The sequence below is a fragment of the Molossus molossus genome, unplaced genomic scaffold (assembly GCF_014108415.1).
Source record: "Molossus molossus isolate mMolMol1 unplaced genomic scaffold, mMolMol1.p scaffold_m16_p_7, whole genome shotgun sequence".
Classification (NCBI taxonomy): domain Eukaryota; kingdom Metazoa; phylum Chordata; class Mammalia; order Chiroptera; family Molossidae; genus Molossus; species Molossus molossus.
The window spans coordinates 92,849,640-92,875,131 of record NW_023425401.1 but is presented as its reverse complement, the minus strand read 5'-3'; the positions used below and the strand labels follow the sequence as shown (position 1 = coordinate 92,875,131).

Below are 25,492 nucleotides of genomic sequence, written 5' to 3'. Positions count from 1 at the left end.
TGGTCAGTTAGTCCCCAAGCTACAGTGAGGAGTTTCCAGGCAAAAGAGAGGAAGGTTCTCACTCTGGCCATGACTTTCAGGAAGTTTATCTGCGCATCCTCTCAAAGGAGAGAGTGGGATTGAGCCCGAGTGTGAGGAATAAAATGCATGGTTCAATGGGCTAAGAAAAAAGTTTAATTCCAGGTCACTCAGGGACTCAGGGTAACTCTGGGAGGACAGTGTGTGTGTCAGTTCTCTGTACCTAATCCACCACCAAGTCCTGGCCAGACTTCTTTTTTTAAATTTTATTTTATATCCTCACCCAAGGACATTTTTGCATTTATCTTCAGATAGAGCGGGAGGGAGAGAGGGAGGAAGAGAGACAGAAAAACATCTATTTGAGAGAGACACACTGACTGGTTGCCACCCACACGACCCCAACTGGGCTAGGGACAAACTTCAACCGAGGTACATGCCCTTAGCGGGAACTGAACTTGGGTCTCTCTGGTCTGCAGGCCAACGCTCTCACCGCTGAGCCAAACCGGCCGGGGCCTAGCTAGACTTCTTTAAAATCAGTCACTTTATTTCCACTGTTACTACCTTAGTTTCCAAGCCTAACAAATTGCATCTGGATTGCTTCTTTCTAACTGGTCTTCCATTTCTAATCTCTTCTCACTATAAGCAATTATGAATAGACAAATCTTCAAATATAATTTAAATGATAACTATAATTCCTTAAGTGCTAATGATGGGCTGGACACTTTGTTGAGAGTTTTATATACATTATCTCATTGAATCTTTTTGATTCTTTGTGATGAATATCATCCTTATTATAACTATGAGGAGACCAAGGCTTAGGAGTTAAAATTTCTCAAGATCAAATGGCTAGTAAGTGGCACACCTAAGATTCAAAGCTAAATCTGTGTGACCTCCTCACCTTCCTCTCAGCCACCATACCTACAGCAGAGTTCTCAACTTGTGGGTCGCGACCCCTTTAGGGCTCGAATGACCCTTTCACAGGGGTCGCCTAAGACATAACAGTAGCAAAATCACAGTTATGAAGTAGCAACGAAAATAATTTTATGGTTGGGGGTCGCCACGACATGAGGAACTGTATTAAAGGGCCGCGGCATCGGGAGGTTGAGAACCACTGCTCTACAACCTCGTGGAAAGCATTTGTGCACTAAGCCTATGGAGGCTTTCTAGTCTCTATCACAACTGATCTAAACTTTAGCTGATTTTTATGTTTTGGAGAAGGTGATCACCCTCCTCTGAATTTCTTTGCTGTCCAGTCTATACTACTAATTCAAGAGTGAATTAACTCTGAGTGATACTGTTTGCTAGGTGTTTTACTTAAACGAATCTTCCTGTGGTTTCAGTGAGGGCAGACACTGTATTTTGGAGCACTTGTTATTTACAACCGTAGCTAGTGGGACGTCACAAGAGCTCAATGACTACTAAAGACTAACAGCTGTTGTACACAATGATAACCGCAGTGTCACCATATGCCAAGAAGTGATCTAAGGGTCTCCCATGCACTGACTCTTTCAGTTCTCACAACACCCTACAAGGTGGATACTGTTATTATCCCCAGTGGACAGAAGAAGGAAGCCTGGGCACTGAGTTCAAGTCAATTACCCAAGCTCAAACAGCTAGTAAGTGACAGAGCCCGGGATTCAAACCCAGGTTGTATGGCTTCAAGATCCACCACACTCTTAACTATTAGTTAAAATGCTTGAGTTCACTGAAAATAAAATTGTATCAACAATGAAGAAAAAAAGAATGATATGGGGATAATCTTTTCTGTCAACAACTAGAAGAAACTAAATAGGGAATAAGAATTTAGTTTTGGAAACTACCCATTACTGGAGTATCCCACTCTGCAGCATCCTTCCTAAACATACCTGAAGAAAAAAATTTATTTTTCCCAATAACCCAAAACTTATTTTATTTCAGTCTTTGATAAGCAAGGGAAACACATTTCCTCAAGTCAGTAAAATCAGCTTGCAACCAGCTAAAACATGGATTAATACCCCTAACAAAAAGCAGTTTCTGCCCTGGCCGGTTTGGCTCACGGTTAGAGCACCGGCCTGCGGACTAGAGCGTCCCGGGTTTGGTTCCCGCTAAAGGCATGTACCTTGGTTGCAGCTGGTCCCCAGCCCCAGTTGGTGTTGTGTGGGTGGCAGCCAGTCAATGTCTCTCTCTCTCTCTCTCATGTCGATGTTTCTCTCTCTCTCATGTTGATGTTTCTCTCTCTCTCTCTCTTCCTCTTCTCTCCCTCCCACTGTATCTGATGATAAATGCAAAAATGTCCTCGGGGGAGGATAAAAAAACAACAAAAAACAGTTTCTTTTGTAGGGTAAAAGGAAAATCAATCCTGAAGCTTCTTGATTTACATCTGTTAGTCCCTTTGAAAAAAAGAAAGTACTCAAACCTTGCTGATTTTGATCTATTAATAGACACAGAATGAGATAAGACAAAAGGAACCCGTGTCCCTTGACCAGCAGCCTTGAGCAAGAAGTCAGAAAAGCTGGATCCGTGTTGGGAGACAGGTTTGGGCTGGACGTGTGGTGGTGAGGGCTGATTAGAAGTCAACTTACAATATCCTAAGGCTAAGAGTATTAAGCTCCCACTACCAATCGTGACAAACTGAGGTACATTTCTCTATAACCAGTATAGAGGGACAGATCTGCCATCCTCATTTATTCTCCCCACCCCTGCCTCCACCTGTTGAGTGCCATGGTGACTGTAGCTCCCTGCTGCATCTCCTGAGAAGCTGCCACTGCGGCCTCGGCCAGTGATGCCACTGCCTGGGTGGCCTCCGATGCTTGCGTTGTCTGGATGGTCATTTCTCCTCCTTGTAACGTGGCCCAATTCTGTTCCACCTGAGGCAGAAAGGACACGATAGTAAAGAATCAAAGTCATAAAAGGATTATGATTAAATCATTTTTCTAATAAACTGCAGTGTGCACAGCCAAATACATATACATTTTAAAATTAACATGACCTACAATATACAGAACAGGGTCTTTGTTATCTTTTGTGCGAAGGGGAGTGGGAAATTAAAATATATATTTGAACTTGCTTATATTTGCATAAAGAAATTCTAGAAGAACACAAAAGAAACTATTGAAAATATTTTCCTTAGTTTGTGAGTTAAAGTTGTGGGATCAAACTGCAACCCAGGTATGTGCTCTTGACTGGGAATAGAACCTCAGACCCTTTGGTCCATGCATTGATGCTCTAACTGCTGAGCTGGCCAGTGTTCCACTATATACTTTTAAATAATTTTTGAAATATCTGAGCTTTATCAGTATGTTACCTATTCAAAAGTTTTAATTTAAAGTATAAATGTAATTTTAAAAATATTCAAAGTACAAAAAAAATTTTTTTTAAAAAAGAAAAAAAAAATTCAAAGTATACCAAAAGGAATATAATGCCAGAACTCTAGACCTTTTGCCCAAAGGCCACGACTGCTACCTATTTCTTTTTTTAATCCTCACCTGAGGATATTTTTCTATTTATCTTCAGATAGAGTGGGAAGAAGAGAGAGGGAGAGGAAGATCGACATGAGAGGGACACATCGACTCGTTGCCTCCTGCACGACCCCAACCAAGGCCAGGGACGAACCGCAGCCGAGGTACATGCCCTTGGCCGAAATTGAACCCGTGACTCATTGGTTTGTGGGTCGGTGCTCTAACCACTGTCCAGCCAAGGCTGCTACCTGTTTCTTGTATATCTTTGTAGGGATATTCTATGTGCAAGCATATTTACATATACATACTCGTACTTCTTCCTATTAAAAAATAAAAATGGCAATATATTCAACATACCCTTTTGTACCTTGCTTTTTTCACAAATAATACATCTCTGAAATGACTCTATTTTGGAACATATAAAACTGCTTCATTCATTCAGGATTCATAATAATGGCTGCACAACACTGTATTACATAGATACATCATGCTTTATTTAAACAGCCATCTTTTAATGGGTATTTATGTAGTTTCCAGTCTTTTGCTATTACAAACAGTACTGTGATGAATATCCTCAAATACTACTTTGTATATTTAATGTGACTGTATTTATAGAAAAAATTCCTAGAGGTGGAATTGTATATCAAAGTTATTTTGCATTTTAATTTTTTTTTTTTATCCTCACTGGAGGACATTTTTGCATTTATCTTCAGATAGAGCGGGGGGAAGAGAGAGAGAGAGAGAAATATCAATGTGAGAGAGACACATCGAGTGGTTGCCATCCACACAACTCCAACTGGGGCCGGGGACAAACTACAACCAAGGTATGCACCCTTAGCGGTAATCAACCAGGGACTCTCCGGTTTGTGGGCTAAAGCTCTAACCGCTGAGCCAAACCGGCCAGGGCTGCATTTTTATTTTTAATGGAAACTGCCCAATTCAGTAAATAATTTAATGTAGCAAAACCTGCTTCCCTTTTAGTGGGGGAGGAATGACGAAGAAACAGAATAACACACTACCTGGTGAGAGTAGATGAGAATTCAGCTTTGCTAGATTAGCACAGGGGTTCTCCACTGTGCACTATTAACATTTGGACCAGAAAATTCTTTGTTGGAGGAGGCTGTCCTGTGCGTTGCAGATGTTTAGCAGCATCCCTGGCTTCCACCTGCTGGATGCTAACAGTATCCTCCTCGGTCATGACAATAAAAAATATTATCTTCAGACATTGCCACATGTCCTCTCTGAGGGGTGTGTGTGGGGGTACCCATGATGAAGAGCTACTGATTTTAGTACAGTGCTTTGCATTTAGACTTCTCAGTTCTGTATATCTAAATCTAACTACTTCAGTCCATTTTGCTCAATAATCACCAGCTGATTATTTCCCCACAAAAACAAAAAGCAGCTGGAAAAAACATGGGAGATGATAAATCAATCAGCTCAGGTTAAATATTTCTATGGACTCAAGAACTCAGGCCATTAACTGTACTTACTGGAACTGTTGCTGTTCCCACTTCACATCACTGGGGCCCAGTAAATGTTAACTTGTGCCCAAATGTTACTGTGTCCTAAAGAAAGTTCCACAAGTTCTAAGGGAGGTAGATATTTAAAATGCCTCCTACTTTGGTTCTTTTAACGTATTTAAATTATGACACTGCTTCTCAGAATGTTTGTCGAAAGCCTCCCAGGGAATGAGACATTCCTTTGAGCTACCTTAGTATTTGCCCTGGGTTCTCAGAGGCAATGGATTGTCAGTAAGCCTTCAGGGCCCATCACTAAGAGGCAGACACATCCTATTTCCTTCCCTTGGAGCTCTGCCCACTCAGAAACTCACAGAACTCTGACTTCCCAAGGTTGTACCTCTTTGATTTCATTACTCCGATGAGCATCACTGTAAACAATGCCACTTTAGATGGCAAATTACACTGCCAACTTGAAGATGCTCAATGATTCCACTCAAAACATCAGTAGAAGGTAGCCAGCCCTGTCACCTTTTGCTATCAGTCTTCCTCTTTCCAGAACTGCCCTCTGTATTTTTGCCCATCCCTCTGCTGAGCTGGCCTGGTGCAGCTCTCCCAAGTGTTTATACTCCAATGGCAGCAACTTAATATATAGACATTTAATTTTTAAATTTATTTATTGATTTTGGAGAAAAGTGGGGGGGGGGGAGGGGAAGAGACACACATCGATTTGTCATTCCATTTACTGATACATTCTTTGGTTGCTTCTTGTATGTGCCCTGACCAGGGATTGAACCTGCAGCCTTGGCATATGAGGGCGACACTCTAACCAACTGGGATACCCAGCCAGGGCCCAATATATAGACATTTCTTTACAACTATATCTGTAGTGAAAATGGCATTAAAATGTTGCCATGTACAGTAAACTTTAAGGACATTAAATTATAGGCATAAAAGATGAATGGATGTTGGTAAAGGGTGGGGAGGAAGTAGGAAAAGAAGCAGACAAAGAGATTTCTATTGAAAAATGTCAGGTGATAAATCAGCTTAGGTATGAACACTTCTTTGGAATTCCTATTTTTGAGTCTCAGTGCTTTAGTTGTATTTGCTTGAGCTCTTGTCCCTTTCCATCTGTGTGGTTATCTATTCCTGGATGTCACCATGTCCCAGAGAAAGGGCCACAAGCCCTAGGAGGAAAGATATTCAGAAGATGTATAGTTAGCATCTATGCTTTTCTGAAAGAGATCCACTACAGTGAAGCTCTTCAAACTGTGGCCACTATTATTCCCCCTCTAGCACTAGTAAACCACCTGCGGCTCTCCCACCCTTGCGCAATGCACTGCGCTACAGGTGCCGCTCCCTTTGATGGGAAATACAACTTCCATCCTTCTTGCCTTTCTTCCTGTCCACCCTTCAGTCTGAGCCCAGGCAAGACTGAAGGAGCCGAGACTACTGCACTCCCCTACAGTCCAAGGTTCCTGGCCTCTCCTCTGTTCCACCCTGGGCTTGCTTCTGCTAGGATCCTTATTTCGATGTCATTGTTCTGTGGTGTGTTTTTCTCTACTGCCTACCTGTGTGTTCCTTGAGAGCAAAAGCAATCTCTATTTTTCTGTATCTATAGTGCCGACAACAAAAGTGTTTACTGAATGGATGAATGAAGAACATACTCCTTCATTCATATTTTCCTACTTGTTTTCTCACCTACCTGTATTTCAGGTAAATTGATAGTCATTAAAAAACTCACCTAAAAGAAGTTGTGCTACTTCAAAACTGTTACATGTGTTGATGCTTCAATTTAAAATTCATTTCTCTAAATGATTTTGTACTTTTAACAGAATCATATATACCATTATTATCAGATATCATTCTATTTCAAATTTTGACTTTTCTGATACATAATGCAATTAATATTACCAATACCAATTGGTAGTCTTATCATACAACAGAATAAATTCTCAAATCCATTTGTATTTGTAAATATGCCATTAAAATTGAAATTATATAAATATTTTGAAATCAACATACATTTCATATTATTTTGAAATTCTTTTCTTGTTCATTTCTAAATGTCCATGTACCTTGTTCTGTGTTCCTAATTAGTTTTAAGCTGCCTAAGATTAGAGACTTTGTTTCTCTGTAAGTACTAAGAAAGGGTGCTAAAAACAAGGCAGTAGAATGTTTTTACTGAGTCACCTGATATAATGTTTCACTGGCTTGAGGTGGTTTATCGGTCTCAAGTCAGTGAGATATTTTGATTAATTACAGTTCTTATGGCTCAAAACTAAGCTGTAAATATTCATGTCACTATCTAAGAGAAATCAGAAGGTAAATATAATCATACTATAAAATAAAAAATGACTTGTCACTTTCTGAGATAACCTATGCTTCTTCTCTTCAAATCCTTTTTGTTTTACTGAAGTGTGGGAAGAGTTAGAATTTTTTTATCTGCCTGACTGGGGATTTACCAACAGGCTAGTTATATGTCACTCACCGACTCCCACAATAGATGACTTAAAAATGATGTTAGTTTGCTGAAAAAGCCATAGGTGTGTGAACCTAAGATGGTTCATCCTTTGTATTTTCTGTGAACTTTCGAATATATTAATTATCTCTGAATATGTGAAGTTATTTAGTAAAATGAGTTTCAAAGACTTAGACTCTAGAGAAGTGTGTAAGAAACACAAAGTTACTTTCTTTAAATAGTACCAGGAAACATTCAGTAGGGAGATATGGGTTGATAACTTTGACTAAGTCAAAAAGTAACAAATCTCATAAATGTACTTAGCACTGTCTTCTCTACTTTCACACTTCAAGGAGTGTCCTCTAGTTTTAGTGTTTGGGGACTGATGAATTTTCCCCTTACACATTTATAAAAGTAAATATCCTGTTGTCTTTTACCTTTCTACACTGAAAAACCAAACGCTAGCTCCTGCCCAAAACCTGCCCGAGACTCCCTGTTAACATTCTCTCCTGAAGGCAAGAACCACTTTGCAGCAACGCTTACAGCCTGGATCTTACCCCCACCAGACAGGAGCGCCTTGAAAGCAGAGTTCCTGTGTAAATCAACACATCAACTGCGTCATGGCAGGGGCTCAATAAACACTGGCTGCCTGAGGGGCCCGGCTGTATTTCTCTTCATCTTACTAGCCAGAAGAACTTTACCAGTTCTCTCCCTTTCCTGAGACATACAAATGAAAGTGACTTTGTGCTGTTCTAAGTAGAAAAGTCCCATGGTTTTTAACAAGGGTGAGATAATTTTAGCTTTTTTCCCGATACTTCTCCTTGATATTTGTTGGCTATTTTTCAAACTTCAACCATATGCCACGCTTTAGGGGAAAAGCCTACAGTGACTTAATGAACCCTTTTCTAAACTTCACTGATAGATCAGAGCTCAAAGCCTAGACCACACATTACCCACCTGGAACACTTATTCTGGGACTCTGGGCAAGTCTCCTAACCGCTACGTGTTTCAGTTGTCTCATCTATAAACTAAAGATGACACGAGAGCCTATGCTTCCCTGTACTTCGTAGGGTTGAGCGCTCACTTTACCAAATACAAGTACTTCATAAAGGTTATTTATCTTTAGATTAACACCCCATAATTACCTCGATTTTGGTAAGGAAGAATTTTCTTGTGAAACCTTTTCAAAACGCACATTTAAATTGTAATAAATGCTGTCTACTGATTTACAAATATATTTATCCCTTCAAAGAATGCTTTGTCGGCTCCAGTTTTAATGATCTAATTTTTTGCATAAAGCCTAAAGATTAAATTCTTTGCGATTCACAGCATAAAAGTATTAAATGGATAATCCCTTTTTATACTATATTCTACAAAATGATACATTACAAATGTTGTACATTCCTAATAGGTTAGGTATAAATCACATAGAATCATGAATTTCAACTGTTACAATTAATATACACAGCATAAGATACTTTGTAAAAGGCTTAAATAAAATACTGCCACAGATGTGTAGGCTACTTACAGTCTCTTCCTCTTCTGGGCCCTCACTTCTCCCTCACCTACAAGCATTTATTTATTTATTATCCCTTTTTATCGACTTTATTGGGGTGACACTGGTTACATTCAGCATTTAAGCAGATGCAGACAGATCCTCTTTCTTACCTCACCATCTGCTACAGCTGAGTAATTCACTTGGGCAACAGTGACTGTGGTTGGCAATTCTGAAGCATCAGCCAATGTGGCTACTGTTGCCCCTGTACCAACCTAAAGAAAAACATGGAAAGCAATTAAGTGTCAACAGATAAGTCCTTCTACTTCTCCTTTACTCAGAAGTTAAGATTCATTTACTCTTCAATTCAGCACAAACAATTATTAATAAGCTCTGTAATATGAAATGAGTTATAAAAATCATACCTTAGACACAAGTTTCAGTTTCACTTCAACCAAATAAATTGGTATTAGAAGCTATCACATTTTACCACCAGTGCAACGTGTCAGCCAACATTTATTCTTACTTCAACCTGAATTTTAGAGGTTCCCTGTCTACTAAAGACATCTTGTTTTACCTCAGAAGAGGTCATTCAGAAGGAATATTTCCTGGTCACTGACAAAGTGAAATGGTAAAAAAAAAAAAAAAAAAGCCACTTTTATGGTGCTTTGTTTTGGAAATGTTGAGAAAAGCTATCTAGGCTCTGTATTTAGTAAAATAAAAACAATTTAAAATATTACTGAAAAATCAATTACAGCAGGAAGAACTTGGGGAACTATATAAAATTCATACCAGAGTTTGCAGAGAGCAAACGTCCTCCACTCTGAGGTGAGGTGCTCACCGATCTCCCTCAGAAGCCACAATCTGGTAGCCATAGGTTCACTCACCTGAATAAGTGAGACAGTGCCATCAGGGTTACTGAAGGTCTGGACTACGGTCTGTGATGGTACAAGATGGGCTATACTGTGTGTGGTTGTGGCCTGTGTTTGTGTTTGTTGATCTTCAAAAGCATATAAAAGGTCCTCCCGCCCATGCTGTTTGTAACAGTTTTTAACTATGGTCCGTAGTGCTTGGGTCCATGAAACCTGTCACCAAAAGACCAGAGAAGCACATTATGTCACAAAGAGTGGTAGTTATACAGTCCAACTATGGAATAAGCAGCTAACCATTTGTCAAAACAAACCAAACCTCATACAGAGTAAACTCTTAAGGTTATTTTTGTTTTTGTTTTATTTTCACCTGAGGACATTTTTCCATTTTTTGTTCAGATAGAGTGGGGAGGGAGAGAGAGAGAGAGAAACATCGATGTGAAAGGGACACATCGAGTGGCTGCCACCTGCACAACCCAACCAGGGCCAGGGACAAACTGCAACCAAGGTACGTGCCCTTAGTGGGAACCGAACCTGGGTCTCTCTGGACCGCAGGCCGATGCTCTAACCGCTGAGCTAAACCGGCCAGGGCTATTTTTGTTGTTTTTTTCTTTCAATTTTTATTAATTCATTTTTGTTACAGAGGTTTCTCCTTCTCCCCCGCTAGACACTCCCCCCCAACCCAACTCTTAGGATTATTTTTGAAAGATTGATTCTAGCACAAAGAAACAGTACTAAGTACCATCAATTTCCCACTTTCGGATTTTATATATTTTATTCTAACTTAAGGTCAACTCTTAAACTTCTCACAAAAGGTTACTCTTTTCTGAAGAATTTTATATTAAGATTCTCAGTAAATTTCCAAGCTAACTGAAAACAAATACGCAGAAAAAGAGATGAAATCCCTTTTAGTCTTCCTTCTTTTCTATCTGCAGACGTGCCCAACTTCACGTTACTCTAATTCCACATTTATATTTTTCAACAGTGATTCTTGCTAACCAGAACTAAAAACATTTCTAAGTTTTCAAAGTAATTAATAATTTTACTACGAGTGTCTTCAGTTTTTCCATGCACCTCATAAAATGAAAACTGTTCCAAAAGGCAACTATGTAGAGAGAAGTATAAACTCACAGACCCATCCCAAGTCTTTCCAATGATGGAGTAATGGATGAAAAAGGCTATAAATCAGAGAATATCAAACTTCTTTTGGGGGACAGGTTTGACTATGACACAAATGTTTCTAGACTCCTTGGCATAAGAAGTAGAAAGACAAAAATTGAGGGGTTTGATTCAAACAGGAAAAGCGACAGGCAGCTCAGGCCAGAGAACACTCACCCTCTGCTTTTGCTCCTCTGTGCGGACATCGCTCCGGACATTTGCCCACGGGATATCTTCAGGCCACCAGATGGGCTTGCAGCTTTCTTTGCCCCAGCCTGGTTTTCCCCGACCTGTGGAGTACTTGAGCATCTCTGGAATAAATGCCCGAAGCTGGGCCTGGAAGACAAGAGTGGTGTCAGCAGTAGTCATGAAAGATATCTGAGATGTGTTTGTACCTCCCACCACATTCTGTGGTAATTCACAGAGCTTTCCTGGAGGGCTGAGAGAGTTCCAGTATGTGACTGATGAGCCCATTGTTTTCCATACATTACTAGAGCTCCACAAGTGACCGAGAATTATACATATGGTAGTGAGATAAACCTTGAGCTGTATCACATAGACTTGTTCCTATAAGATCAAGAATACCTGCCCCCCAGTTTGATTTCTGCCTCCTAAGATATTACTGATGCTATAGCTTATTTCCCTTTTACAGCGGCCATGCATTTAAGATGTCAAACAAAGTCACTGTGTTTTCAACAGTATTCTGGAGGTAGTAACCAGGGCATTTATGGAAGAGAGAAATAGGAGATGAGAAGCAGGTAAATCATCATTATTTGTAGATATAAGAGAGAAACAGGAGGTAAGAAGCAGGTAAATCATCATTATTTGTAGATGAAATGACTGGGAAACCCCCAGAGAATCAAATGAAAGACTACTATCAAAATAAGAGAATTCAGTAAGGTGGTTGGTTACAAAATATATGAAAATAAATAGGCTTTATTGAATAAAAAGTGAAAATAACCCTAAAATTCTTCTAGGAAGTTTCAAGTAAGCTAGGCCAATGTCTCTGAGTCTGATATACAGAGACAGTGAAATATGCCTGATCTTAAAAACATGATGGACTTCATTCAGGTTTACTTTACAAATCGAATCCAGACCAAACAGGTGTTAAACCACAGAGACAACCACCATTCTTCATCTCCTGGCACAGTAACTACACTGTGTGTGTGTGTTGGGGGAGCATGGGAGCCTACGTTGTGAATGTTCTTAATTGCTGACAATGATATCTGGCAAGAGAAGCAATTTATCAAGTTATATTCTTTCTCCCCAGACCTGCTTTCCTTATAAGCTGGTGGTCTGCAACACTCCAGAGATAAGCTGTATCATGCAGCTAAGGACACATCCATACTGCCTCTACAGCTTAAGACCAAAAGGAGATGACAATTTTAGAAACGAGTCAGACCCAAGGACACAGGCTTATAGTTGTAAAATAGATAAAGAAAAAAACCAGAAAGGGGAATACTAAAGTATTAATGAGAGATGAGTACTGCACCACTTTGATACTGAAGCGCCTATTTAAAGATCAGGCACTCTTATTTAAATATTATCTTACCAGAAGATGATACAAATGAACACATAACAGGGAATCATGAGCCCAAACTAGCAATGTTTACCTAATAAAGAAAGCTATGGCTGACAGTATTTATATTGCTAATTCTTGGGCCAAGCCTGCCATCTCACCTCTCTTTCTAAGAACCCCCTCTCCCAGACAGTCTCCTGCCTACAGGATATGATATAATACACTCCATTATATTGGGCTCTGCAGCATCCACCAGCAGGCTAATAGAAATGTATCCATTTGCAAACCCAGGCTATCAGCTGGCTCATGAGGTCACTCCCTCAGTTATTTTAAGAAAGTGCATCTCAAAGTCATTTTTCCCTTTATCCTGGTTTCCTGGGAGTGTGTCTTTTTCTAGCCTCAGATACACAGAAGGGAAAGGCTTACTCCTTACACACAGTATTTATATTTCATATATACATTAAAAAACAACAACAACAATGGTTTTCTCATATGCATAAACAAAATAAACCAATACCACAGACTTCTAAAATCCCTATCCCTTAATCCCATTAAGTCCCCAGGAGGGGAGTTCTTTATATCCATACTAAGTAGTCTGGAGATAATAAAAAAGAAGGCTAAACATCTCTAAATTAAAAGACTAAAATGTCCAGAAAGACCTAGCTGTTGAAAACACCTGGCTGACAGCTTGCTCAAATCCTACTTGGAACCCCATACAATCTCCAATTCTGATGATTTTCTGTTTCTGATTCCCCCAGCCATTGCACCAACAGTTTCTCACGCTCCTCAATTCTGGTCACCCTGGCTGTGGACAACTTTTCATTCTTAGTCTTGCTGTGGCTTTCTCACCCCAGGCCTTCCACTGGGTTTCAAGAATTCATTGGTTACTTGAAATGTGGGCACAGCACCAGCCTATTCACTGAAGCCTCCATTCCCCTCTCCAACTACTTGTCTTCTCAAGGTAGTTGTCTTTGCCAGTAGAACCCCACCTCCTTTCCCCAAATGGCAGCTTTACCTCTCTCCTCACACTGAAAGTTCAATTCTTTCTACTTTGAAATGTCTGTGGCATTCATTCCTTCTTCTCCAGTCCCACCTTCATAGCCCAAGGCTAGTGTATCCTTCAATTTGGCTTTTTCGGGGAACTCCCCTCTCTTCCTCACACATATCCTGGACAGATGGGTTCCCTGAATGTTACATAGCTCCAATGCTCAAAACCCTTCAAATGGTCTTTCACTATAAACAACCAAACTAGATTCCTCTCTCCAGCTTTTCTGCCCCACCCCTAGCAATTTGGCCTCCCACTACCTCCAATTCCCACTAATTCCCAGCAGGTAGTCTTGGTCCTCATTATGTAAGTCTCTGCACTATCTTATGGACTGCCTTTTGATATGTTCACCTTACTGGACTACTATTCCAGTGCCACTGTTCATTCCTTTAAAAAAAAATATAGCCCTGGCCGGTTTGGCTCAGCGGTTAGAGCGTCGGCCTGCAGTCCGGAGAGACCCGGGTTCGGTTCCCGCTAAGGGCATGTACCTCGGTTGCAGTTTGTCCCCGGCCCTGGTTGGTCGTGCGGGTGGCAGCCACTCGATGTGTCCCTTTCACATCGATGTTTCTCTCTCTCTCTCTCCCTCCTGCTCTATCTGAGCAAAGAATGAAAAAGTGTCCTCGGGTGAGGATAAAAATAAAAAAAATAAAAAAAAACATATACACACACACACATATATATACAAAAAAATATATATTTATTGTTTTTTTTACAGAGAGGAAGGGATAAATAGAAACATCAATGTGGGAGAGAAACATCGACTGGCTGCCTCCTGCACGCCCCCTACTGGGGATCAAGCCTGCAACCCAGGCATGTGCCCTGAACTGGAATCGAACCAGGACCTCTCTCAGTCCATGGGATGATGCTCAGTCCACTGAGTCACAGGGCCTGGGTGCTACTGCTCATTCCTTAATGCCCAGAAAGCCCTACATCCTTCATGAAATATATCCTGACTACTTTTTGAGGCAGGTTTTTGCATACATCAATAAGAACAGGAAAAAAAAAAAAAAAAAGAACATGTGCTCTAGATTCAAACAGTTCGCTGTGAAGTTCAACTCTATCTGATTGTTAATTTTGTCAACTGCAAAGGGGTAATGATAATGGCAAACAGACAGGGTCAACTGAACAGATCAGAGACAGCCAATAATACTAAATGGCTTTGAATTAATAGCAGTTTTACTATTATTACTTCAGTCATCAGCCATCTTTTCAAATTCAAAGAAATAGCCAACTTTCTGAAAATGGTTTTCTAATACTAAACACACTGTGATATGCACAAATACATTTATCCTTAGTTTTCCACGGCAGGTTTAGTGGAAAAAAGGCAGAAGGGGGTCTAAGAAGAAGTCAATATGCATCTATGTAAACATGACTGAGGATGAGCAATAAAAGAATGTTAGAATAAAGGAGGGCCCTGGCCAGTTTGGCTCAGCGGTTGAGTGTCAGCCTGCGGACCAGAGTCCTGGGTTCAGTTTCCACTAGAGGCACATACCACCACCACCAAAAAAAAAAAAAAAAAGAATAAAGAAGGAACAAAATGACCACATGAAACAATTCCTTGCCTCGAGGAAGCTAGCTATTACCAACCCACCCCAATGCACAGGTATTTTTAGTGTTTTGTTCTGCTGTATCTTTGAGCATTAAAAAAGTGTATAGGCTGATTGCTAGAGGAAATAATAAGAAAATGGAACTCCAGTATAACTATAATTAGAGAAAAGAGAGAAAGAACTAGGAAACCTCTCAAAGAGGTGTGCTAGAAATCTCTGGATGGGAACCTCGTAGGAAGGAGAGGTAGAGGCTAATATGAAAGACAGGAGAATCAGAAGCAGCACAAAGGGAAGGTTATGTCCACCGGGAAAAACCCCATTAGGTTAAAAAATAGAACCAGAGTGAATTAACTGCTGATGTGCAAGTTCCTATTCAGAAGCAAACCATAGATTTTTTTTTTTATCCTCACCTGAGGACATCTCCATTTTTTTTGTTCAGATAGAGTGGGAGGGAGAGAGAGGAAGAGAGAGAGAGAGAGAGACATCAACATGAAAGGGACACATCGAGTGGCTGCACCAGCACAACCAACCAGGGCCGGGGACAAACTGCAACCGAGGCACATGCCTTAGCAGGAACCGAACCCAGGTCTCTTGGGACTGCAGGCCGACACTCTAACTGCTGAGCCAAACCGGCCAGGGCGCAAACCATAGGTTTTTAAAGTACTAATTATCAAATGTACAAAACTTCTCCTATGTCAAAACAAGAGGTGGCGCTGGCCAGTTTGGCCAGCGGTTGGAGCGCTGGCATGCGAACTGGAGAGTCCCAGGTTCAGTTTCCGTTAAGGGCACATACCTCGGTTGCAATTTGTCCGCACCCGGGTTGGGGTCGTGTGGGTGGCAACCAGTTGATGTGTCTCTCTCATATCAATGTTTATCTCTCCCCCATCCCCTCCTCTTGCTCTATCTGAAGATAAAAGCAAAAATGTCCTCGGGTGAGGATAAACAAAAACCAAACAAACAAAAAAACCCAAGAGGTAAAATGCACCTTCTAATATAAAAGTTCACTTTTCAAGTCTGTATACTTTGGGGATGAAGGACATTCAGTGCACAGAAATAATATGACATCACTGAAAAAGACAATTTTCTACCAGTCTATCTTTATACTGTCCCAAGTAAACAGGGCTAAGGCTACAGGAACTATCAACAAGGGAAATGAGCTGCCCAGCAAAGAAAGAGTTAAATGATTCCTTTCCAGAATTCAACACTGTGTTCTCATTACCAGTTGGATTAATTACTGGTCCTGGAGAGTTTTGGAAACCCAAGCTACTCGATGTGCTTATTAAAGAAGGTTTGTCTTTAATTCGCAGGGGAGACAATCAACAGGATCAGCAAAGGTAAAGCCTACCCTCTCAGGCTGTCCTCTAATTGGGCAGCAAAAGCTTCCCTGGCCCTTATTCTGATTTCCGGGCTCTCGATGGGCTTAAAATGCCCAGCTTTTACAGTATACCCACCTCAAACCAGCAAAGAGTAGAAAATAACACTCTGTCCAGGGCACATTCAGCAGAGAAAAAATATATAAAATTCATGCCAGTGGCAGTCAAAAGGAAAGTTTATGTGGAAACCACAGAAGGTTTAAAAATAAAAGATTTTTTAAAACTCTAAAAAGTTTAATCTGGCCAAAATGACACAATAATTCTTACTCTTCTAGAAGTTTTCCACTTGTAAATTCAGTTAATTCTTTGCTGTCCAGTATTGCACTATCATTATACATTCCCAAATACTGTTCTATCATTCTCTGTACCATTGTTCTGCATGTACCCTAGTCTAGGGAGTTTGAGGCTCCTGATGTCCATTTATATTCAGTTACCAAGAAAAGGCCTTGAATCAAAATGTTAGCCAACTCCACCTCTACTGAAGAGGTCGAAAAATAGGTAATAAATTTACAGAGAAGGTTGCTGAAAGGTAATGTTTTCTATAACTTAAAGGAAAACTGGAATGTGGCAGGGACGGAAAACTGGAGAATTTTCGGACTGTGGCTTCAGTATTTTCATTTATATTATGAACTTCCAGGCTGACAGACCCAGTCATATTCAAATGAACATTTAAAGGGCATTAGGAAGCAAAAACAAAATTATTTTTTTGCTCACTATTTGCAATTATCTATACTATTGACCTCTGTTCTCAGAGATAATAAAAGTGTCTTTATTAGAAAGGCCAGTCCTATATCCCCATTTCCTAGCAGTGCCAGAAGAAACACTGGCTTCTCAATCTCATTTTCCCAAAAAACACATTCTTATAGCAACAGGGAGGAACACCTCTGGAAAGAAAGATAAGGTTAGAGAACGCAAGGAATAGCCAGTGAAGATACTCATTTAGCGACTCCTCTTTCAAGCCAACACTTCTGCTCCTCTATCTCCACACCCACCAACTAGCAAATTGTCTCTGTCGTTAATCAAAATGCTCTTAAATCTCCATCTTCTCTTTGAAAGAGTTTCAGATTGGTCGATTTCTGCTAGCCTATCCCAGATGTCCTCTTTTTTACAAAAATTCAAATAACATAAAGTCAATGCCCTCTTTTCGATCCACTCTCCCCCAATCCAGTCACCTGTTCAGAGGCATTAGTTTGATAAATCCTTCCTTATAGGCCAAATTCTATGCATATACATAAATATATGCTGGAAAGACACAGTTTTATGTGATGAAAAAACACACAAATGCTACCATACCGCACACATTTTATTATAACTTACTTTTCCCACTCAACATTTCACCATAGAGATAGTCTCATTAGGCAGCACAACCAGGATAATCTCATTAAAATGATTGCCTCGTATCCAAGGTATAGATTTTTTCATTTTATTTAACTGTTCTATTGTTATTTAGGTTGTTTACCATGTTTATACTTGCTTCTTTGTGCACACATGTATTTCTCTAGCAGAAAAGTGGAATTGCTGGTTAACAAGGGTATATGCATTTAACATTTTATTTTATTTTGGTTAATCTTCAATGAGGATATTTTTCCATCTATTTTTAGATAGAGTGGAAGGAAGGGAGAGAGAGAAACATCGATGTGAAAGAGACACATCAACTTGTTGCCTCCCGAACGACCCCACCAGGACCAGGGATCAAACCTATAACCCAGCTATGTGCCCTTGACTGGAAATCAAATCAGAGACCCCTCAGCCTGTGGGCCGACTTTCTAACCACGGAGCCATACTGGCCAGGGCTGCATTTAACATTTTAATAGATACTGACCACTTGTCCTCCAAAAAGACTGCCAATCTCACTCCCACCAACAGTGCAGGGCAATCCTCATTTTTTCACACCCTCCCTCACATTTTGTTATTACCAAGCTTTTTTGGCTCACTGGACGTGGAAGAAATTGTATATTTTAATTTTCATTAGTAATAAGATTGAGGATCTTTTAATATGTTTACTGATTTTTTTTTCCTTCTGTGAATTAGTTAGAAGGCTTTGCTTATTTTTCTAATTATCTTTTTCTTAATTTGAAGAAAATAGTAATCTGTTCTGGATATTAATTCTTTGTCATATAATGTGCAAATATTTTCCCCTAGCCTAGTTGCATCTTGAATATGAAATTCATGTGCTTATTCCCTTCCCTTAGTATTCCTGAATATACCCTTATTGTTTTTTACTCTCCTCAAAATAAGCTATGTTCTATTTAGGAACACCCCCACTTTTTTGTTATCTTTATATTCTCTTAATCTCATCCTGCCTACCTAATATTTACAAAATGTAGAATGGTATCATATACATAAATACGTTTTAAAAATAGTTTTGGACAGTAAGGAATGCCTACTTTGCAAATAGATTCTGTCACTATATTAAGAAGCAGCAGCTTCAAACTGTCATTGGCAATAGTGGTTCTCAAAGTTGGTTGCACACTGGAATCACCTGGGGAGATTAAAACTACAGATGCCTGCATCTCATCCCCAAAGATTCTGATTTAATTGGTCTGGAGTGTGGCCTGACACTAGAATTTTAAGTTCCCTAGGTGATTCTATTGTGCAGCCAAATTAGAGGACCACTAAAATAAAACACTTTTTATTCAGCCCTTCTTTATAAAATTTTTCTATATTGGGGTAAAATATACACAACATAAAATTTACCATTTTAGTATGTGTAATTCAGTAGCATTAAGGACATTCATAATAGTGTACAACCACCACCACTATCTATTTCCAGAATTTATTCATCATCATCCAAAACAGAAACTCTGTACCCATTAAATAGTAATTCCCATTTCTACTTTCCCCAGCCCCTGGTAACCTCTACCTGCTTCCTGTCTCGATGAATGTGCCCATTCTAGATAGCTCATGTAAGTGTAATCACACGATATATGTCCTATGTGTCTGGTTTGTTTCACTTAGCAAAATGTTTATACTCTTTGAGTAGAAGAGGCCAGACCTATGCCTTTTCAAAACAAAAAACAACACTCAAACCTAAATTGAAAACTAATGAATGTTTTCTAAGTACATGTCAAGCCCTGTAAATAGCTTCTTCCTAATGAAGCAATCACTGTGCTGTGTGTTTCTGAAGGTTTCCCTGAAAGCTGGTGAAGAATTGCTATCCTGTTGCATCATTACTCCAAGGGAATATTAAAGCAACAAAGACTGCTCCAGTGAGAGTAAGAGAAGGACAGTAAGGTCAAGGTGAGGAGAGGGAAGAGAGAAGGAAATAAAAGAGTGGATTTGCCCTGGCCGGTTTGGCTCAGCGGTTAGAGTGTAGGCCTGCGGTCCGGAGAGACCTGGGTTCGGTTCCCGCTAAGGGCATGTACCTCAGTGAAGTTTGTCCCTGGTCCTGGTTGGGTCGTGTGGGTGGCAGCTACTCGATGTGTCCCTTTCACATCGATGTTTCTCTCTTTCCCTCCCGCCCTGTCTGAACAAAAAATGGAAAAATGTCCTCGGGTGAGGATTTAAAAAAAAAAGAGTGGATTTCAACCAATAATACTGAGCTGGTCTTTCCAGAGATACTTATTCTATAATGCCTGGATCTCTTCTAACACAAATTCCAGAAAGATTTACAACCTCCCAAGAACAAGAGAATCCTATAGGACTCAAGCATGGTAAAGAGCAGAACTGATTTTCCACTAGCAAAATCATATTTATTATTTAAAGACTCTTCAAAAACTCCTTAAATTCAAAGTGTAGTCTGGGAATCAGCAGCTTTAGCATCACCTGGGAGCTTGTACAAGGCAGAGTCTCAGGTCTTACCCCACTGATTCAGTCTGCATTTATTTTATTTAAATATGTTTTTTTTTTTTTTTTTTAGAGAGGAAGCGAGATAGAAACATCAATGTGAGAGAGATACATTGACCAGCTGCCTCCTGCCCACCCTCCACTAGGGATCGAACCTGAAACCCAAGCATGTGCCTTGACTGAGAATCAAACCAGGACCTTTCAGTCCATGGGACAAAGCTCAATCCATTGAGCCACACTGGCTGGGCCACAGTGTACATTTAAACAAACCAGACTCTCAGGTAATTCCCATGCACACGGAGTTTGAGAAACACGACTCTGCCCATCCTCCGGTCTCTGGCTTGAAGTATTCTAGAAAATTTTGCTAACCTGGCTTTCAAAATCTCTGAAAAAGAGGACTTTATGATTTCACTGTAAATGAATTCTGGGGTTGCAGAATCAATACCAAATTAAGATTTCTTCTGCTAAGCCTATCTCAACCGCCCTCACTTCTTATGCAAGGAGGCAGAAAAATAAGGGTGTTCTATCTAGCCAGCATTCTTAAAGTTGCCTAGTTTTCATTATGTCATTAAAACTACAGGACCATATGTTTTTTACCACACTTAACAAAGGGGCTTTAGCCCGACTGGTGTGGCTCTGTGTATTGTGCATCTTCCATGGACTGACAGGCCCCAGTTTGATTCCTGGTCAGGGTACATGGCTGGGTTTCGGGCTCGATTCCCATTTGGGGGTGTGCAGAATGCAGTTTATCTATGTTTCTCTCTCACATCAAAGTTTCTATCTCTCTCTCTCTCTCTTTTTCTCTCTCTAAAAAAATCAGTAAGTATTTAAAAAAAAAGACTTTATCAGGATCAAGATACATTACTAATATGAAAAACAGAAGCTTTTCAAGTAAACATTCTATTTACTAATATAGGAGTACACTTTTAACACAAACGAGCAAAACTACAGAGCTGCTGCTTAAAAGAATCAGGGTATTCTGTTTATGTAGAACTAAAGTTTTGTTATATGTAGTTTCAATCTGTGTAGGAGACAATTTTGATACAGTAAAGAAATTCTTTTAAAGGGTAAATGTTTAGTGTAGATTAGCTGAGATTCTCAACCTGAATGATGATCACAATATAGTTTTATAAGAGAGGAGGAGAGGGAGAGAGGGAAGCACACTGGCAATATAAGCTCAACTCTACAGTCTACTTCTTGTCACTAGCTTGCTTCATCAGTTGCTTCCTCTTTATGCCTGTTTTTCAATATGTTGTCACCTGTACTGTCTCACTTCATTGTTGAACAAAATAAAATTCTATGTTTATTAACTTTCTCTAAGTGAAAAAACGAATGAGAAATGGTATGTTCAGGTTACTCAAAAGTTAATATAGGTAACATATAATTAGTATTAATAATTAGTAATAACACCTTTGTGTGTGTAATGCCTTAGTTTTCAAAGCACCTTCCCATATATCTCGTTTTTTCTTCCTCTGACTCCATAAGGTAGGAGGGCATGTATTATTCTCACCTTCAGAAGATAAAATTGAGAACCGGGGCTAATATGTAGTAGAACTGGGACCAGAGACTAGATCTTCTGACTCTAATAAACCATGTTTTCTAGTTTGTAAGGAATTCAATAATGGGAATCATAACATTAGAATAATATTAAGTTAAATTTATTCTCTTTGGATGATTCAAAACTCATCTGAGGATTGTGTATAGAATTATATTTGTAAGTTAGGGTTATCAATATAAATGTGTCATCTCTATAGCATCCAATGCCGATATGATGATTAATAGAACTGTCTAGTTAACCCAAGTTCATCTCTGTTACAGTACACTTTTACAATCCTGGAACTTTATCACTTCAAAGAAGTCATGAATTATGCATATGGTCTGAACTCTAGAATTGTTGTCTAGTTAAACTTACTTTGTCCTTTATGGGTAGAGACCATATCTGAGTTCTTCCTTGACTATTAAATAGAAATTACACACACACACACACGCTCACTCTGGAAGGCAAGGATTAAATGAGATTCCACTGGTAAAGAACTTAGTATTGTGTCGTCTAACACATAGTAGTTGTAGAAGGAAAAGTATGTGCCCTGACTGGGATTAGAACCTTTTTGATGTATGAGACGATGCTCCAACCAAGCCACCCTGTCAGAGCGGTACATATATTCTTTATAATTAGCGTTTCAGGTTTCTTCAGATAAATTTCCAGAAGTAAAAATGCTGGGTCATAAGGCAGTTCCATTTTAAATTTTTTGAGGTAACTCCATTCTGCTTTCCACAGTGGCTGCACATCTGAATTCCGACCAACAAAGCATGAGGGTTCCCTTTTCTCTACAATGTCACCAACACTTGTGGCTATTTGGGGTCTTTTGTGGTTTCACATACAGTTTTGGAATATTTGCTCTAGTTCTGTGAAACATGCCATTGACATCTTGATGGGAATTACATTAAATATACAGATTGCTTTGGGTACTATGGACACTCTGATAATGTTAATTCTTCCTATCCATGAGTATGGTATATGCTTCCATTTATTTGTATCTTCTTCAATTTCTTTTCTTTTAATCCTCACCTGAGGGTATTTTTTTTCCATTGACTTTTTTTTTTTTTTTTTTTAAGATGGAGTGGGAGGGAGGGAGAGAAAGAGAGAAAAAAAATTTATGTGAGAGAGACACATCAATTGGTTGCCTCCCACACAATCCCGACTGGGGCTGCAGTTCAAACCCTCGATGCTTTTTTTAAAAATCCTCACCTGAGGACATTTTTCGATATTTTGTTCAGATAGAGTGGGAGGGGGAGAGAGAGAGAGAAACATTGACGTGAAAGGGACACATCGAGTGTCCCACACGACCCAACCCACACGACCCAACCAGGGCTGGGGATAAACTGCAACCGAGGTACATGCGCTTAGCGGGAACCGAACCTGTGTCTCTCCAGACCGCAGGCCGACGCTCTAACTGCTGAGCCAAACCGGCCAGGGCCCTCAACGCTTTTGTCCGCAGGCTGACACTCTAACTGCTGAGTCAAACTGGCCAGGGCTCTTCTTCAATTTCTTTCTTCAGTGTCATATAATTTCCCAAGTGCAAGTCTTTTACATCCTTAGTTTATTCCTAGGTATTTTATTTTTTGAAGCAACTGTAAATGGGACTGTTTTCTTAGTTTCCCTGATCGTTATTGGTGTATAAAAATGTAACTAATTTGTGGATATTTATTTTGTATTGTTACTTTACTGAATTTATTTATCAGTTCTAGTAGTTTTTGGTGGAATCTTTAGAGTTCTCTCTATGTAGTATCATGTCATCTGCAAATAATGACAGTTTTAATTCTTCCTTTTCAATTTCTTCTTCTTGTCTGATTGCTGTGGACTTCCATATTGTGCTGAATAAGAGTGGTGAAAGCACCCTGGCTGGTTTGGCTCAGCAGTTAGAGCGACGGCCGGCCAGCTGGCGAACCAACAAGTTGCGGGTTCAATTCCAGTCAAGGGCACATACCTTGGTTGCAGTTCATCCCCAGCCGTGGTCGGGTCATGCAGGAGGCAAAGCAGTCGATGTGTCTCTCTCACATTGATGTTTCTCTCTCTTACTCTCTCTCCCTCCCTTCTACTCTATCTGATGATAAATAGAAAAATATCCTCAGGTGAGGATTTGAAAACAAAATAATGGTGAAAGCAGACATCCTGTCTTATTCTGATCGTAAGGGAAACGCTTGTAGTTTTTGCACACTGAGTATGATGCTGGCTGTAGGTTTGTCACACATGGCTTTTATTATGTTGAGGTATGTTCCTTCTATTCCCAGTTGCTAAAAGTTTTTTTATCATAAATGGGTGCTGGATTTTTATCAAATGCTTTTTCTGCATCTACTGATATGATCGTGTAGTTTTTATCCTTCATTCCGTTTATGTGGTGTATCATGTTCATTGATTGGTGGATATTGTACCAACCTTGCATCCCTGGAATAAATCCCACTTCATCGTGGTGTAATATCTTTTTAATGTATTGCTGGATCCTGTTTGTTAATATTTTGTTGAGAGCTAGAAAACAACAGTTTCAAATGTTTTATCTCCAACATGAAAATTAAACTGTTTGCTCTAACTATTGTGGCCATCAGCCAATTTTCATAATTATCAGTATCCACAATGATTTAATATAATCAAAACCTCAGATTATTTCAACCTAGCATATCAAGTGTGACAAGAGGGATAAAATGCCTATCATAGGACAGAGCTCCACCCAACACAGCATTCTTAATCAGAAGCTTAGTCAGCTTTAGATGTACTTTATACATGAGATACAGGGCAGATTCTTTACGTCAATCGGGTAAAAAACAAAATTCACCTCATGTTTTCTTTATCAGTCAGAATGGCTCTAGGAGCAGGATAACAGCAGGTATGAAATGACAGAAAAAAAGTTTAGATAATGCCTTCCTTTTTGAACCATTATTTAGAGATCCTTCAAGTGTCCACAGGAAGGTCTCAATTTAGTTTTATATTTATAAAATGTTGTGTTACTTCAGACCAAGTTGCCGGTTCAGGCTTAGCAGGAAGAAAAGTGCCACCTCCCGAGTAGCAGCATCAATATCTGTACCGCGTGAATCCCACTCAGGAGACTCACAATCCAGTTGCCCACTATGCTGGATTCATTTTTGCTCTGCCCATTAGATCATTCACTAAACAGATATTGACTATTATTTAGAATCCAGATGTTATTTAGGTGCTGAGCAGCTGTATTGGGCAGTAGTGAAGAATGGAAACTAAGTCCCTGCTCTCAAATTCTACCTGGAGAGACAGAACAAAGACAAGTACAGCAGGTCCTCAAATAATGCCATTTCGCGATAACGTTGATGAGATGCTATAGGTACTTAACTCTTGTTTATATCAATTAGCTTATGGTAAGATGGTTTCCTTATACATCATTTCGCTTAAAGGTGCAGAACTGATCAAAGATGTTAAGTGAGAATTTACTGTACAAATGTTAATAAATAAGGTAATTTCAGGTAGGGATAAATGTTACAAAGACAATAAAATAGGGGATATATTAGGTAGTGACTTGATGGGAGAAGAAAACTTTATTAGATGAGATGAGAAAGGAGGTTATATCTGAGCTAGACTTTGAATAAGGTAAGGTCAATCACACAATGTTCTGGCAGAAAAATGTTGCAGGCAGAGGGAATAGTAAAAGTAAAAGAATGAACTTGGGGTGTCTGACAAAAGGAAAGGGGGCTAGTTTGGCCACAGCACATTGACTGAAGGGGAGAATGGAAACTGTGGTTGGAAAAGGGCCTCAGAGGCCACAGCAAAATCTGAATTTGATTTAAGAAATAGTAGAAAGCGC

The 25,492-nt window shown here is 39.7% G+C and overlaps 1 protein-coding gene across 9 annotated transcripts in view; it reads right to left on the bottom strand.

Annotated features, from left to right (window-relative positions):
* NRF1 (nuclear respiratory factor 1) overlaps nucleotides 1-25,492 on the bottom strand; it is a 137,490-nt gene that overhangs the window by 32,073 nt on the left and 79,925 nt on the right. For all 9 annotated transcript variants that reach the window (XM_036246514.1, XM_036246509.1, XM_036246507.1 and 6 more), the window contains 4 exons: nucleotides 11,073-11,231; nucleotides 9,756-9,953; nucleotides 9,042-9,143; nucleotides 2,707-2,864 (listed from right to left, as the gene is read on the bottom strand). In XM_036246514.1, coding sequence (XP_036102407.1) covers nucleotides 2,707-2,864; nucleotides 9,042-9,143; nucleotides 9,756-9,953; nucleotides 11,073-11,231 — 617 coding nt within the window. The remainder of the gene's footprint in view (nucleotides 1-2,706; nucleotides 2,865-9,041; nucleotides 9,144-9,755; nucleotides 9,954-11,072; nucleotides 11,232-25,492) is intronic.